This window comes from Marmota marmota, unplaced genomic scaffold, assembly GCF_001458135.2.
Source record: "Marmota marmota marmota unplaced genomic scaffold, marMar, whole genome shotgun sequence".
Lineage (NCBI taxonomy): Eukaryota > Metazoa > Chordata > Mammalia > Rodentia > Sciuridae > Marmota > Marmota marmota.
The window spans coordinates 22560715-22573118 of record NW_026000240.1 but is presented as its reverse complement, the minus strand read 5'-3'; the positions used below and the strand labels follow the sequence as shown (position 1 = coordinate 22573118).

General features: G+C 39.4%; 1 protein-coding gene across 1 annotated transcript in view; it reads left to right on the top strand.

The window, feature by feature from the left end:
• Positions 1–3489: 3489 nt before the first annotated feature.
• The window catches only part of Atp1b3 (ATPase Na+/K+ transporting subunit beta 3), a 19438-nt gene continuing 10523 nt past the window's right edge, over positions 3490–12404 (top strand). The window contains exons 1-3 of the mRNA XM_015486984.2: positions 3490–3606; positions 4969–5097; positions 8297–8404. Coding sequence (XP_015342470.1) covers positions 5031–5097; positions 8297–8404 — 175 coding nt within the window. The 5' untranslated portion in view covers positions 3490–3606; positions 4969–5030. The remainder of the gene's footprint in view (positions 3607–4968; positions 5098–8296; positions 8405–12404) is intronic.

Sequence of the window (12404 nt, the reverse complement as noted above, 5' to 3'; positions counted from 1 at the left end):
CTTAAACATGTGGCTGTGCATCATTCTGAGGTTACTTTATTCCTCCTGGGGTTTTTGAGACCTATTTTATTCTTTTTAGAATTACTGTTGAGTTGGGCATGGTGGCACATGCCTGTAATCACAGCGGCTCAGGAGCCTGAGGCAGGAGGATCCTGAGTTCAAAGCCAGCCTTAGCAACTTACTGAGGCCCTAAGAAACTCTTGGTTGAATTTGGTAGTTTTTTTCTATTGGATTATTTTATCTTGAATGCTTGATAATTGTTGGTTGGTTCTATAGTCCTTCTCTTTGGCCTTTCCTGTCATCATTCAGTGGTGGCTGGAGCTGTGTAACCACAGATGGTCTAGTTGTATAGGTGCTCTGCTAGCATGGCCCATCCAGGACATTGCCTAATTTTCCTGCTTCATATCCATGGTCCTGCTTCTGTTGTGAGTTGCATGGCATGGGTGCATTGCAGGAGGAGCAGAATTCCTCTCCGCTGGCTGCTCCTGCTGTACTTCTGCTTCTCAGCCTAGTGCCTGACCCAGAGCTGTCTGAGCTTTCCATCTTGTGAGCCAGCTTACCTTTCTCTGGGAGGCCTTCTCTGGTGAAATCCCCTTCCTTCCTCTCCCTGCTAGAGGCAGTTCCTCCACCCCCAACTTCCACTTGATATCTGTAATTCTTTGCTTATGTATCTGTCAATTGTGACGCTTGAGCTGTTGGAGAGGTGGAACAGAACTTATTCATGTAAATGTCTGTCACTGAAGAATAACACAGAATGTGAGTTCTTGAGTAGAAAAGATAACACAGCTTAAGCTTCCTGGGAGAGCAGGCCAGGTGAGGTACCATATAGAGGTACTGGCTTAGTGTTAGGTTAATTTTAGGCAAGTGATCTTTTTAGTTTTTCTACATTATAGTGATTATAATGTATAAAATGTGTGTGCATACATCTATATGTCTACTATATTTTATTATAAGAATAGTACGTGTATAAAAATGCATGCTTTCTTTCAGTGAAGAATACTTTTTTTTTTTTTTTTTAATAAACAAAGAGTGATGTCACAACTGGATAGTCCTATGTGAAACACTGAAGGTGGACCCATGCCACAAACCATATACAAAAATAAACTCAATAGGTCAGTTAGGAAGTTAAGAGTTAAAACCATGAAATTCTTGGAAGTAAACAAATGCAAATCTTCCTGGTGTTGGATTAGGCAGTGGTGTTATAGCTACAACAATAGAAGCACAGGGATTTAAAGAAAAAATAGGTATATTGGACTTCATCAAGACTAAGAATTTTCTATTTTAAGAGGGACCATCATGAGAATGAAAAGACAGCTCACAAATAATAATAGAAAATGATCTGGGTGGCTCAAACCTGAAATCCCAGTTAACCAGCTACTTGGGTGGCTGAGGCTGAGGATTGCAAGGCCAGCTCCAGCCAGTTAGCAAGACCCTGTCTCAAAATAAAATTTTAAAAAGGACTGTGGACATAATGTAGCTCATTGGTACCATGCCTTCGTGGTACATGTGAGGCCTGGGGGTTTGATCCCCAGTACCCAAGGGAAAGAACCTGATAAGAGGCTTACGTCTACAGTGTATAAAGAATTCTATAATAAAAAAATTAATAACCAAATTTTAAAATGGGCAAAGGGTCTGAATAGACATTTCTCAAAAAAAGATATGCAAATGCCATAAGTTCCTGAAAAAAGATGCTCAACATCATTCATCTTTAGCAGTGTTGATAAGGATGTGGAGAAATTGGAACCCTGCTGGTAGAAATGTAAAATACACACTTCCAAAAACAGAATTTTCTGAGTAATGGGAGGGTCTTCGTTTTGCTAAGGAGTTGACTCTTAGCAACTAGTTTACTTCAGGGTGGAGGCTGGTCCCCAGAAAGACCAGCCAAGTCCCAGTAGGATTGGGTCTTTGAGGCAGCCAGACTTCCAGGGAGGGCAGGAGAAGGGGTTGGGAATTGAGTGCAGTCATGCAGCCCTCAAGTCCATCTGTCATACCTCCATAATGAGACCCCAGTCACATTGACACGTAAGTGGAGCTACCAGGTTGGGAGACTTGTGCTGGGAGGGAGAGGGCAAAAAAGTTGTATTGTCTTCCAGACCTTATGCTGTATGTTTCCTTTGTAATAAAATTGTAATCCTAAATCCAGCTTTTTGCTAAATTCTGTTATTTTTCTAGTGTCTGATATAACCCGAGGGGGCAGTAGGCACCTCCTAGATTGGTAGCTGGGGCACCTCTGCAGTGGAAGACAAGCCCTTGGCTCTCATAGTGCGGGGATTGAATTTTATAAGCAGGTGGGATTGAAACAGGAGAGGGCCTATTTCTTCTTTTCCTGGATGACACAGGGTAAACCGTGGCCTGAGAGCAGAAACAGATTTTAAAAACTAGGGCTTCTCAAGAATAGCAGTGAAGAAAGGGAGGAGGGTCAGTGCCTCTGAAAGAGAAGACATTGTTAGTGGTTGGATTGCTGTTCTACTGTGTGCTCTTAGATCTCAAAGGGAAAATAAAGAAGTAGCATTTGTGCTTCTGTACTGTAGGAATTACAGTGTGAAATAGAAAAATGCTGATAACTGCATTAAACTGCAGTATTTGAGAATGTCTTTGGTTGTGATTTTTGTTGACCTTAAATTACTTACTTAACTACCAATGTCTGTGTTACTTTCTTTTCTTGGGTAATGACTTCAGGAAATTTGGAGGATTTTAAACTAGGGAGCATTAGTAATAACAATACCTGCTGTTCATTGTTTCCCTCTTAATCTAGTAGCAGCAGAGCAGACATGCTGGCACACTGAAGAGGTACCATTTTCACTGTCCTTGAGGACCCCAGTGTTTGGGTTAAGCCCCATCAGCCCACTGAGCTTCAAGTTTACCCTGAGGTTAAGAGCAGCAATTTACAACTTCTTTTTTAAATTTCTGGTTATTTTTTTTTTCTCTTCATAGGGAGGAGGAGGAGTTTAAGTTGATAAAGTATCACTACACTTATGAGTGGTCTTCATATATTTATAAGAGATTAGTTCTAATTTTTAAGTTTTGGGTTCACAAATTTTTTCAAATAGGGAGAACTCGCTTCAGTGCTTAAAGTAACTATTAGTAGACACTAGTGTATGGCATCAGATGTTGACGTGGCCATTGCTGATTTGTATATATGGTTTATGATATAACTCATTTTAGGAAGCTTTAGAAGTTGTTTTTTTATCGTATAATGATTCTTTTGAACACAGATTTGGGAACAGCTTATTCATGTCTGCTTTCTATTTAGTTATTTTGTAACTTATAAATTTCATTTACATTATTTTTCCTGTAAATTTAAAATCAAAATTTTGAAAGTAGTGTAAGAATATTCTTTGTTAGCACTTATATTTCAAATTCCTCCAATTTAATTTGTCCTGCATGCACCATCAGACTTTCTGTTTCCTAAGTGAAGTTTTGCTGGATCACAGCTAGACTCACTATGTATGTTTGTTGACCCTGTTCTGTTGGGCAGAGGATCGAAGTGCTGTTACCTGTGTCTCATTAAAGCGGCCTGTGGTCTCTGTTTCATTTCCCCCTGCAGCAGATGGATCACTCCTTTGAGATGGGGCTTCCTCCTCTTTCTCTGCAGCAGAATCACAGGTGTGGTAGGGGGTGATGCTGCCTGAAGGTGACATTCTGTCCTCTCTTGTGTTCTCTCCCTCACTGTCTTGGCCTCCTGGTAATTGGGGGGAGGGGTGGAATGCTAGTCTAAATTAAAATGAAATTATTTTAACTGTTTCTCCTTTACTTGAAAAGAGGGGATTGGGCGTGGTTTCCTGACCTACAATTGAGAAAGTCATCTAACTTGGCTTAATCTGTTTTGGGATCATGAGGTCATTTGAGAATCAGAAGAAAGCGTATAGTCCCTGGGGAAAATTATTCTATTCAGAAATCTATCATTACAGAAATTTTAGAACATCTAAAGTTACTCCTTGTAGGGTAGTGGGGGTCCACTTAGGAAGCCCTGCTTTAGCCCCTCTGAGGAATGTAGTCTGGCAAACAAAAAAAACAGGTTGTAAAGCTGACACAATTTCAGCTCCGTGAAGTTCAGTATTCACTATTGCTGTATCTAGTCTAATGTCTTTGATCAATTTATTTTTAAACATTTAAATGAGTGACAACTATATTCTAAGGATCACTTCTGATGTTAGAATTTTGGATATAGATATTAAGAAAAATTATTGATTTTTTTAGGAGTTCCCAAAATAAAGTACTGGTTTGGGATATATCTGAGCATTTCCAAATCGTGAAGGAAGGGATTAAAATGTTGTTAAAATGTGTCTGCCAGATCTCGCTTTGTGCCTAGCAGTAGAGCTGAGAAGGTCCCTTGACTAGTGTGCCTGTTTCTGGTCTTGTCCTCCTTTCACTGTGCACAAGCCCTTGCACTCTACCAGTGTTTCCTAAACTGTATTCATTGAGGACCATCTTCATAATTTTGCCTTCTCTGCCCATTTCCTGGTTATTGTTTTTTAAATCAATTCTGTTTTTAAAACAAATTTATACAAATAATTAGTATCTGTGAAATACAGGTTTAATTTACTAATTCTTTTCTGTTTGTTACTTAAACATATGAATATATTGGAGGAGAGGTTGTCCCAGCTAAAATCAATTTCTTCTCTCTTTAGAAGGCATTAAGTTCATTTTGGGAAACACTCTCCATGTGCTGAATCATGAAGCTCTGACTGAACCAGAGTAGGAGTGGTGGAAGCTACTTCAATTTGGGAGGGACCAGAGGAAAGGAGGGCTCATGGGATGAGTGGGTGCTGCCTGCTGAAGTATCCGTTGCTTGGGCAAATCCTTGCCGCCTAAATATGAGGATATTTGGCTGTGTGCATGGCAGTGCTTGGGCTCATAGCCTCGCAGTAACCATGTTTGGTTTTGTCTTTTTTTTTAAATTAACTTGGACAAATGTGTGTGCACATGTGTGTCTTCACATTTCATAGGTTTTAATTTCTTTTGCAGGTTTGATCTTGCTCTTCTACCTAGTTTTTTATGGGTTCTTGGCTGCACTCTTCTCATTCACAATGTGGGTTATGCTTCAGACTCTGAACGATGAGGTTCCAAAATATCGTGACCAGATTCCTAGTCCAGGTAATTACATTACATTTATAATTTCTAACAAAATTGGATTGTATTTTAAATTCACCATAAATCTCTTCTGCATTATAGCAGATAGAAGATAATGAAACTTTGGAGTCCAGTAATGTGAACAATATTATTTTTGTTGTCCAATATTTACATACCGATTTAAAGACCTTCACATTCATTTTCTTTTCTTTTTTTGGTACCAGGGATTGAACCTTGGGGCGCTTAATTGCTGAGCCATAGCACCAGTCTTTTTTTTTTTTTTCCTGGTTGTATACAAAGTTTATTCACGCCATTTGTGTCTTCATACATGTACTTAGGGTAATGGTGTCCATCTCATTTTACCCTCTTTTCTACCCCATGCCCTCTCCCTTCCCCTCCCACCCCTTTGCCCTATCTAGAGTTCATCTAATCCTCCCATGCTCCCCCACCCAAACCCCACTATGAATCAGCCTTCTTATATCAGAGAAAATATTGGCATTTTCACCAGCCCTTTTTTATATTTTATTAGCGACAGGGTCACACTGAGTTGCTTAGGCTGGCTTTGAACTCTAGATCCTCCGAGCTGCTGGGATTACAGGTGTGCACCACTGTGCCCAGCTTTACATTCATTTTCTGATGTTTTTTTTTTTTTTCCCTGATAGCTCTTGAGTCCTTTGTGAAGAATGAACAGAAATGAATATTGGATTTTAGTGAAGTCACAGTTATGAATGATGTGAATGTTGTATGACTTTCATTTTGCCTTGAGTGACTTATATGTAAAATGATTATTCAGTTCTGGCCTGGGCTAGACCATTAGTCTTATAAAATTCATGCTTTATGGTTTTAATTGCCTACTATGAAAGTGGTAAAAATGTTAGTTATATCAGTAGAGAATAAAAATACTCTTTATATGTTTGATTCTTCTCTGTTGTCTTAAGAAAAAAATTCTCCATGTGACAGAGATGATTTAGTAAGAACTTACCTGAAACACTTATTTATTTATTTATTTATTTATTTATTTATTTTTTTTGAAACACTTATTTAAATTACATTTTTCAGGCTGTGATTGTGGGTCAGTGGTGGAGCGCTTGCCTAGCATGTGTGAGGCCCTGAGTTCCATCCTCAGCACTACATAAAATTAAATAAATAAAATAAAGATATTGCGTCCATCTGCAACTAAAATAATAAAATAAAAATAAACAAATAAATAAATTTTTTTTTCTACCTCCTGATTTTATTCTTTTGAAATAGCCTTTGAATGCCAGCTCTCTCTTGATTGGTGGCCATGGCCCTAGTATTTTCTCAGTAGAGATGCTAGAGATAGGGCCCAGGACACTTCATACATGCTAGGCAAGCGCTCTACCACAGGGCAGCACCCCTACCCAGGTGCTGGCTGTTTTTAGAGTAAGAAACAATTATGTGTAGAATTCTGGTATATGTAATTCCCAGAAATGTAAATGAGAGGATTCTTCCTAGAGAAGTGGGAGTTGGAGAGCTGGGGGAGTGGGTAGGCTGCAGTCCAACAAAGTGGGAGTCCAGCTGGAGGCTGTCACTGGAGCATGGGATTTTCAGCCAGTGGTCATTTGTTATCCAGGAGCTAATCAGCAATGTGTGGAGATATTTTTGGTTATTAGAACAAAAGAGGTACAACTGCAAGTAGAGGCCCGGGGTGCTGCTGCACATGCTCAACATAGACCAGCACCTCACTACAAAGAATGTCCCACCTGGCTGTGCTCTTGCTGAGATCTGGGAGCCTCATCTAGATCCCCACTTGCTGCATGGACTCTGAGCATATTAGCAGCCAAACTGAACCAATTTCCCCAACCATTTTTTTTCTAGAACAGTTTAGTGATTTCCTTTGTTTATAGCTAATATTTATCCAAGTGTTCTGAATAAATTTCTCTTAACTCTTAGTTTATTTGACCAAATATCAGAGACTAGCTTCACACTTTTTTCCTTATCTCTCATTGTACACATGGACTCATTTGCTTACACTACAGAAGTATTATAATGTAATACATTGGATAAAAATACTTCCTATTTTAGAAATACTAAACTCTTAATACTTGTATGAAGTATATAAGCAGTAAAATGTGTTCAGTGTTTTTAAGTACAGTTTTAAAATGAGCTCCTTAAAGTTTTTTATCCAATGTATTACATTATAATACTTCTGTAGTGTAAGCAAATGAGTCCATGTGTATATATACACATAGGTATATATGAAATACAGTGTGATTAGATATGTGGACTGTTTATATTAAAGTTGAAAGCCTGATTATTTCTTACAGATAAATATGTTTGCATTTTCTAAGCTCAGGATTGTTCTGTGTACATGGGAGTTCCTGATATGAAATTGTTGATGGTTATACTTCAAACTCAGTATGTGTAATGCACATTTTAATGTAGAACAATGAATATTTAGCATATAGAGTTTTAAATGAATACACCTCTTTAATTGAAGAAGCTATCTTTATGAATGTTTCCATAAAGTTTATAATTTAATGACATGCTTAGACTTATTTGCTAAAAATTTTCTTTGTTTATTAATGACAAGTTGGCACAACCTAAAAAGATATTTGATAGAAAATGAATATGAAAAGTCAAAGTAAAATTGCATTTTTTTAAAGTAAGGAAGAGCCGGGGATAGTGGCGCATGCCTGTAATCCCAGCAGCTTGGGAGACTGAGGCAGGAGTATTGTGAGTTCAAAGCCAGCTTCAGGAAAAAAAATCAAGGTGCTAAGCAACTCAGTGAGACCTTATCTCTAAATAAAATACAAAACAGGGCTGGGATGTGGCTCAGTGGTCGAGTGCCCCTGAGTTCAATCCCCATACTAAAATAAATAAAGTAAGGAAGAGAGAATATAGTTAGCTGAAAATAATCAAATTTAGGGGACATTTTTTTTTTATGTGGTGCTGAGGATCAAACCCTGGCCGCACGCATGCCAGGCGAGCACGCTACCACTTGAGCCACATCCCTAGCCCTTAGGGGACATTTTTAAATAGGTGTCATCTGGATTGGTTTTAAGATTTGAATTTTCTTTAATTTTAGGTGACTTTCCCTTGATAATTGAAGAGAAGTAAGAAGTTGATAATTTAAGCATGCCTCTGGGCACAATTTTCCATGTTACTTACTGTGAGATCTGCTTTTTATGGATAAGAATTAGGAGGAAGAGAGAAGGGAATTTCACAGTTAATTTCCCACCTTTCTTTAATCTCTTTTTAGGACTTATGGTTTTCCCAAAACCAGTGACTGCGTTGGAATATACATTTAGTGTATCAGATCCAAGTTCCTATGAAGGGTACGTTAAAGACCTTAAGAAGTTTCTAAAATGTAAGTATCTTTTCTTAGAGTAAGGTAAAGATTAAAACCTCATACCAAATCATGATGACTTTTAGAAATATCATTCTTAAAAGTTTGTTTTACCTCTTCATGCTCTTTTTTTGTTTGTTTGTTTGCTTGTTTTTGAGTACCAGGGATTGAACCCTGAGGCACTTAACCACTGAGCCACATTCCTAGTTCTTTTTATTTTTTGTTTTGAGACAGGGTTGCTGGGACTGGCTTCGAACTTGTGATCCTCCTGCCTCAGCATCCCAAGCTGCTAGGATTACAGGTGTGGGCCACCATGCCCAGTGCCTTCCTCTTTTTATCAGTTGTAAGAATATTCTAATCTATGGAAAGACATAGGGGCCTAAGCCTGGTGAACGATTGATTTGATTTTTAATCTGTCCTATAATAAGTACACCAGGTTTGTTGAAACATTAAAAACTAAAAAATATTTAAAATATTAAATATGAGCCACACTCCTTGCCCAGTATTTGAGTCTTTTCATCTAGTATAGTACTTATATGGAAGATGAGGATAGTCATCATTCAAAGAAAATCAGCCTGTGTCAGATTTTTTATGTATCAGTTATGAATTTTTCAGTTACCAGTTCACAGTGCTCTTTAATAGACACCCTGGCTCACTATTTTCTCCTATTTTCCTTGACCTAACCAGTCATACACACAATCACCAAAAGCCCTGGCCTGTGGGTTTCTGGTCACCTACATCGTCTTCCCCTCAGACAGACAGGTGTGTGCATGTGCATGCTTCCTGGACCAGGGGAGGACTTCTTTGGCAGAAGCACTGATTGAGCAAGCTTTCCTGCTCCCATCTTCTGTCTCTCTAGCTTGCTTGTTCAACTTTCTTCCAGTTTATTCAGCATCATAAACTTCAGTTTATGTGGACTTCAGTTAGCTGATTCTTTGTCAGCTCCCATCTCCACCATCCGTTCTTACCTAGCTTATTAATTCTGTGGATTTTCATTTAGTTATTTTCTTTTGCTGGTACTCTGAAATCCCTTGCCTCCCAGTATGTGGCCAGTCTGTGGAGCGCCTCCTCTGAGCCTGCCCTGAACAGCTGAGCTGCCGAAGACAGGACTAGTTAGCACTTTGAATATCTGATCACTTCCCCCAGGTGGACACACTTGCCTGCCTGGTGACCACCATGACTTTCTCTGATTCTCTGAAGGGTTCATTGCCAAGTTCTACTTAAACTTCTCACTCTTTACCTTTTCCCTATGCCTCATGTTCTTCATGCAAGAGATAATACGACCCTGGCACAGTGATGCATATCTGTCCCAGTGGCTCAGGAGGCTGAGGAGAGAGGATCGGTGCTGGGATAGGGACCAAACCCCAAGCCTCACTCATGCCAGGCAATATGCTACCACTGAATCACATTCCTACCCTCAAAAACTGCTTTTGATCCCACATTATCTGCTAGCTGTCTTCCTGTCTTTGCCTTGCTAGTTAAATATGTTTTATTATTTAAGTTAAAGACATTTTTGTGAAAGTATTGTCTGGTTTAAAAGTCAGATGGTACTAGCATGCATGATGAGGCCTTAGGTTCAGTAACAACAACAACAACAACAACAATAAAATCAAATGATAAACTTGTAGAGTGAAAATAGTAGTTTCCTGCCCTACACCTTTCTACCTTTGGTCCTGTGCAGTCAATAAATGTTTTGTAGCAAGCACTCATCTGGGTTCCTTCAGTGAACAAAAGAAAAACCCTATCTTCATGGAGCTCATGGTCTGTAGTGTATTAGAAACTATTAAGTGCTAAAGCGAAAAAAAGCAGGGAGAGATGGGAAAGGTTGCAGACTTAAACAGGGTGGCCTGGGAAAGCCACAGTGAAAGGAACCTGTGAAAGAGTGAAGAAGGTAATGGAACTAGCAATGGAAATGTCCAAAGAGGAAACAATAGGTGCAGAGGCCCTAAGGTTTATTGTATCTATGGTCAAGGTTCATCAAGGAAGGAAGAGGGGCTGGGTAGAGTGAACCCAGGGAAAAGAGGTAGGAGAATGACATCAGAGAGTGAAGGAGGATCAGACTGTGTAGATGCTTAGAGGCCAGTTAAGTTCTTTGGCTTCTGCAGTGGCCACGATGAGGGGTTTTAAGCAGGGAATTACATGATTAACTCAGATTTTTAAAGGACCACACAGGCAACCTTTTGAAAGTAGACTGCAGTGTGGAAACAGGGAAGCTATTACAGAGTGATGGTGGTTGGCAAGGGAGGGAGCCCTGGGATCACAGGAGAAATAGTCTGAATCTGGTACATTTCATAGGAAATAGCTTCATGCTTTTGACTTTGGTCTTGTGGTGCTTTTCTAATGCATTTCTGAATATACTTTGCTGGTTCTTGATTAATCATGTTCATTTATTGTTATTTATCATTGTTAATTATGAGTTTTCACTTATGCATCTTCACTTAGCTCCTATGCCTTTACCTTGCCCCTTCTCAATTCAGTGGTAATTGACTCCTGTCTGGTTTCATCATAGGTTGCTGTTTCACACTTACTCTTTCCACCTTCAGTTACCTGTGGGCATTCTCTCCTGACTCCCCCATTTGTAACTACCATTCGCATCTCTTTCTGGAAATCTTGTATAACCCTCTCCCTCCTGCTACCTGTGTACTGATGCTGTATAGGCTTCTACTCCCATGTCTGTGGGGACTTCATTTCACCACTTGCTTGGTTGAATCTATTGTTTCCTTCTTTTTCTTTATTCTTAAGTTATTCCCTGGTTCTGTTTGGTTTTTGTTATTGTGATGATGTGATGAAGGCCTCAGCATGCTAAGCAGGTGCTTAACCACTGAGCTACACTACAGGCCCCTCCCTACCTAGTTTTGATGAAGTACGTATTCAAGAAACTTTGTAAGAAAGGATACATAAAATGTAAATTTTGAGCCCTTTATTTCTGACAGTGACCTAATTTGCTTTTACAGTTGAGGTACTTTGATTCAGAGCTGTCTTTAGGGACTTGTTTACCACTTGTTTGAGCTACATCCCCAGCCCTATTTTGTATTTTATTTAGAGACAGGGTCTCACTGAGATGCTTTGTGCCTCACCATTGCTGAGGCTGGCTTTGAACTTGGGATCCTCCTGTCTTGGCCTCCTGAGCTGCAGGCATGTGCTACCACACCCAGCTCTTCTTTTTATTCTTAATTTACTCCTTTGGATTTTTATTTTTGTTGTTGTTGTTTGTTTGTTTGTTTGTTTGTTTTGTTTTTAAAGCGTGTGAGAGAGATGCTGGGGGTTGAATCCAGGGTCTCAAGCATGCCAAGTTCTTCTTGTGTTTGCCTTTTTTCTTTGCAAGGTTTTTGCTTTGTTTTTCAATTTCTTTCTTTCTTTTTTTATATATATATATATATATATATATATTTTTTTTTTTTTTTTTTCCCAGCGGACACAACATCTTTGTTTGTATGTGGTGCTGAGGATCAAACCCGGGCCACACGCATGCCAGTCGAGTGTGCTACCACTTGAGCCACATCCCCAGCCCTCAATTTCTTTCTTTAGGGTTATTAAATTTGTCTGATTTCACTTTCTAAAATATCATTTTGCAGGACTTGATTTGGGGTTATCTCTTTCCTTTAGGTTCATTTGTTTTTTTCACTGATTATCTTGGTTTGTCTTCTTTGAAGCTTTCCTTAGATGTACGGGAGGGGCTATTTGGTTACTCTGAGACTAATGTAAGGTTTCCATCATTCCCTTGGCAGGGATTTACAATCTGACTACTTCCCATCCATCCCCTTACATTTGCAGTGATTTTGTGTGGAAGTAGAAGTCACCATAATAGAACACAATTACTGATGATCTGACTTGCACCCACAGTGTTCCCAGTGGAAGCCCTTGGGGACTGCTGAAGGATTTGAGTGTTTGTTACAAGGAGGTGATGGGAGCCGGGCGCTGTGTGTTGTCAGTGTCCACCTCTGCACTCCAAATTCCTGAGTCCTTTGCTTTTAAATGAGTACATAAGACTGGGGGTGTGGCTGAGTCTGTGCTTAACATG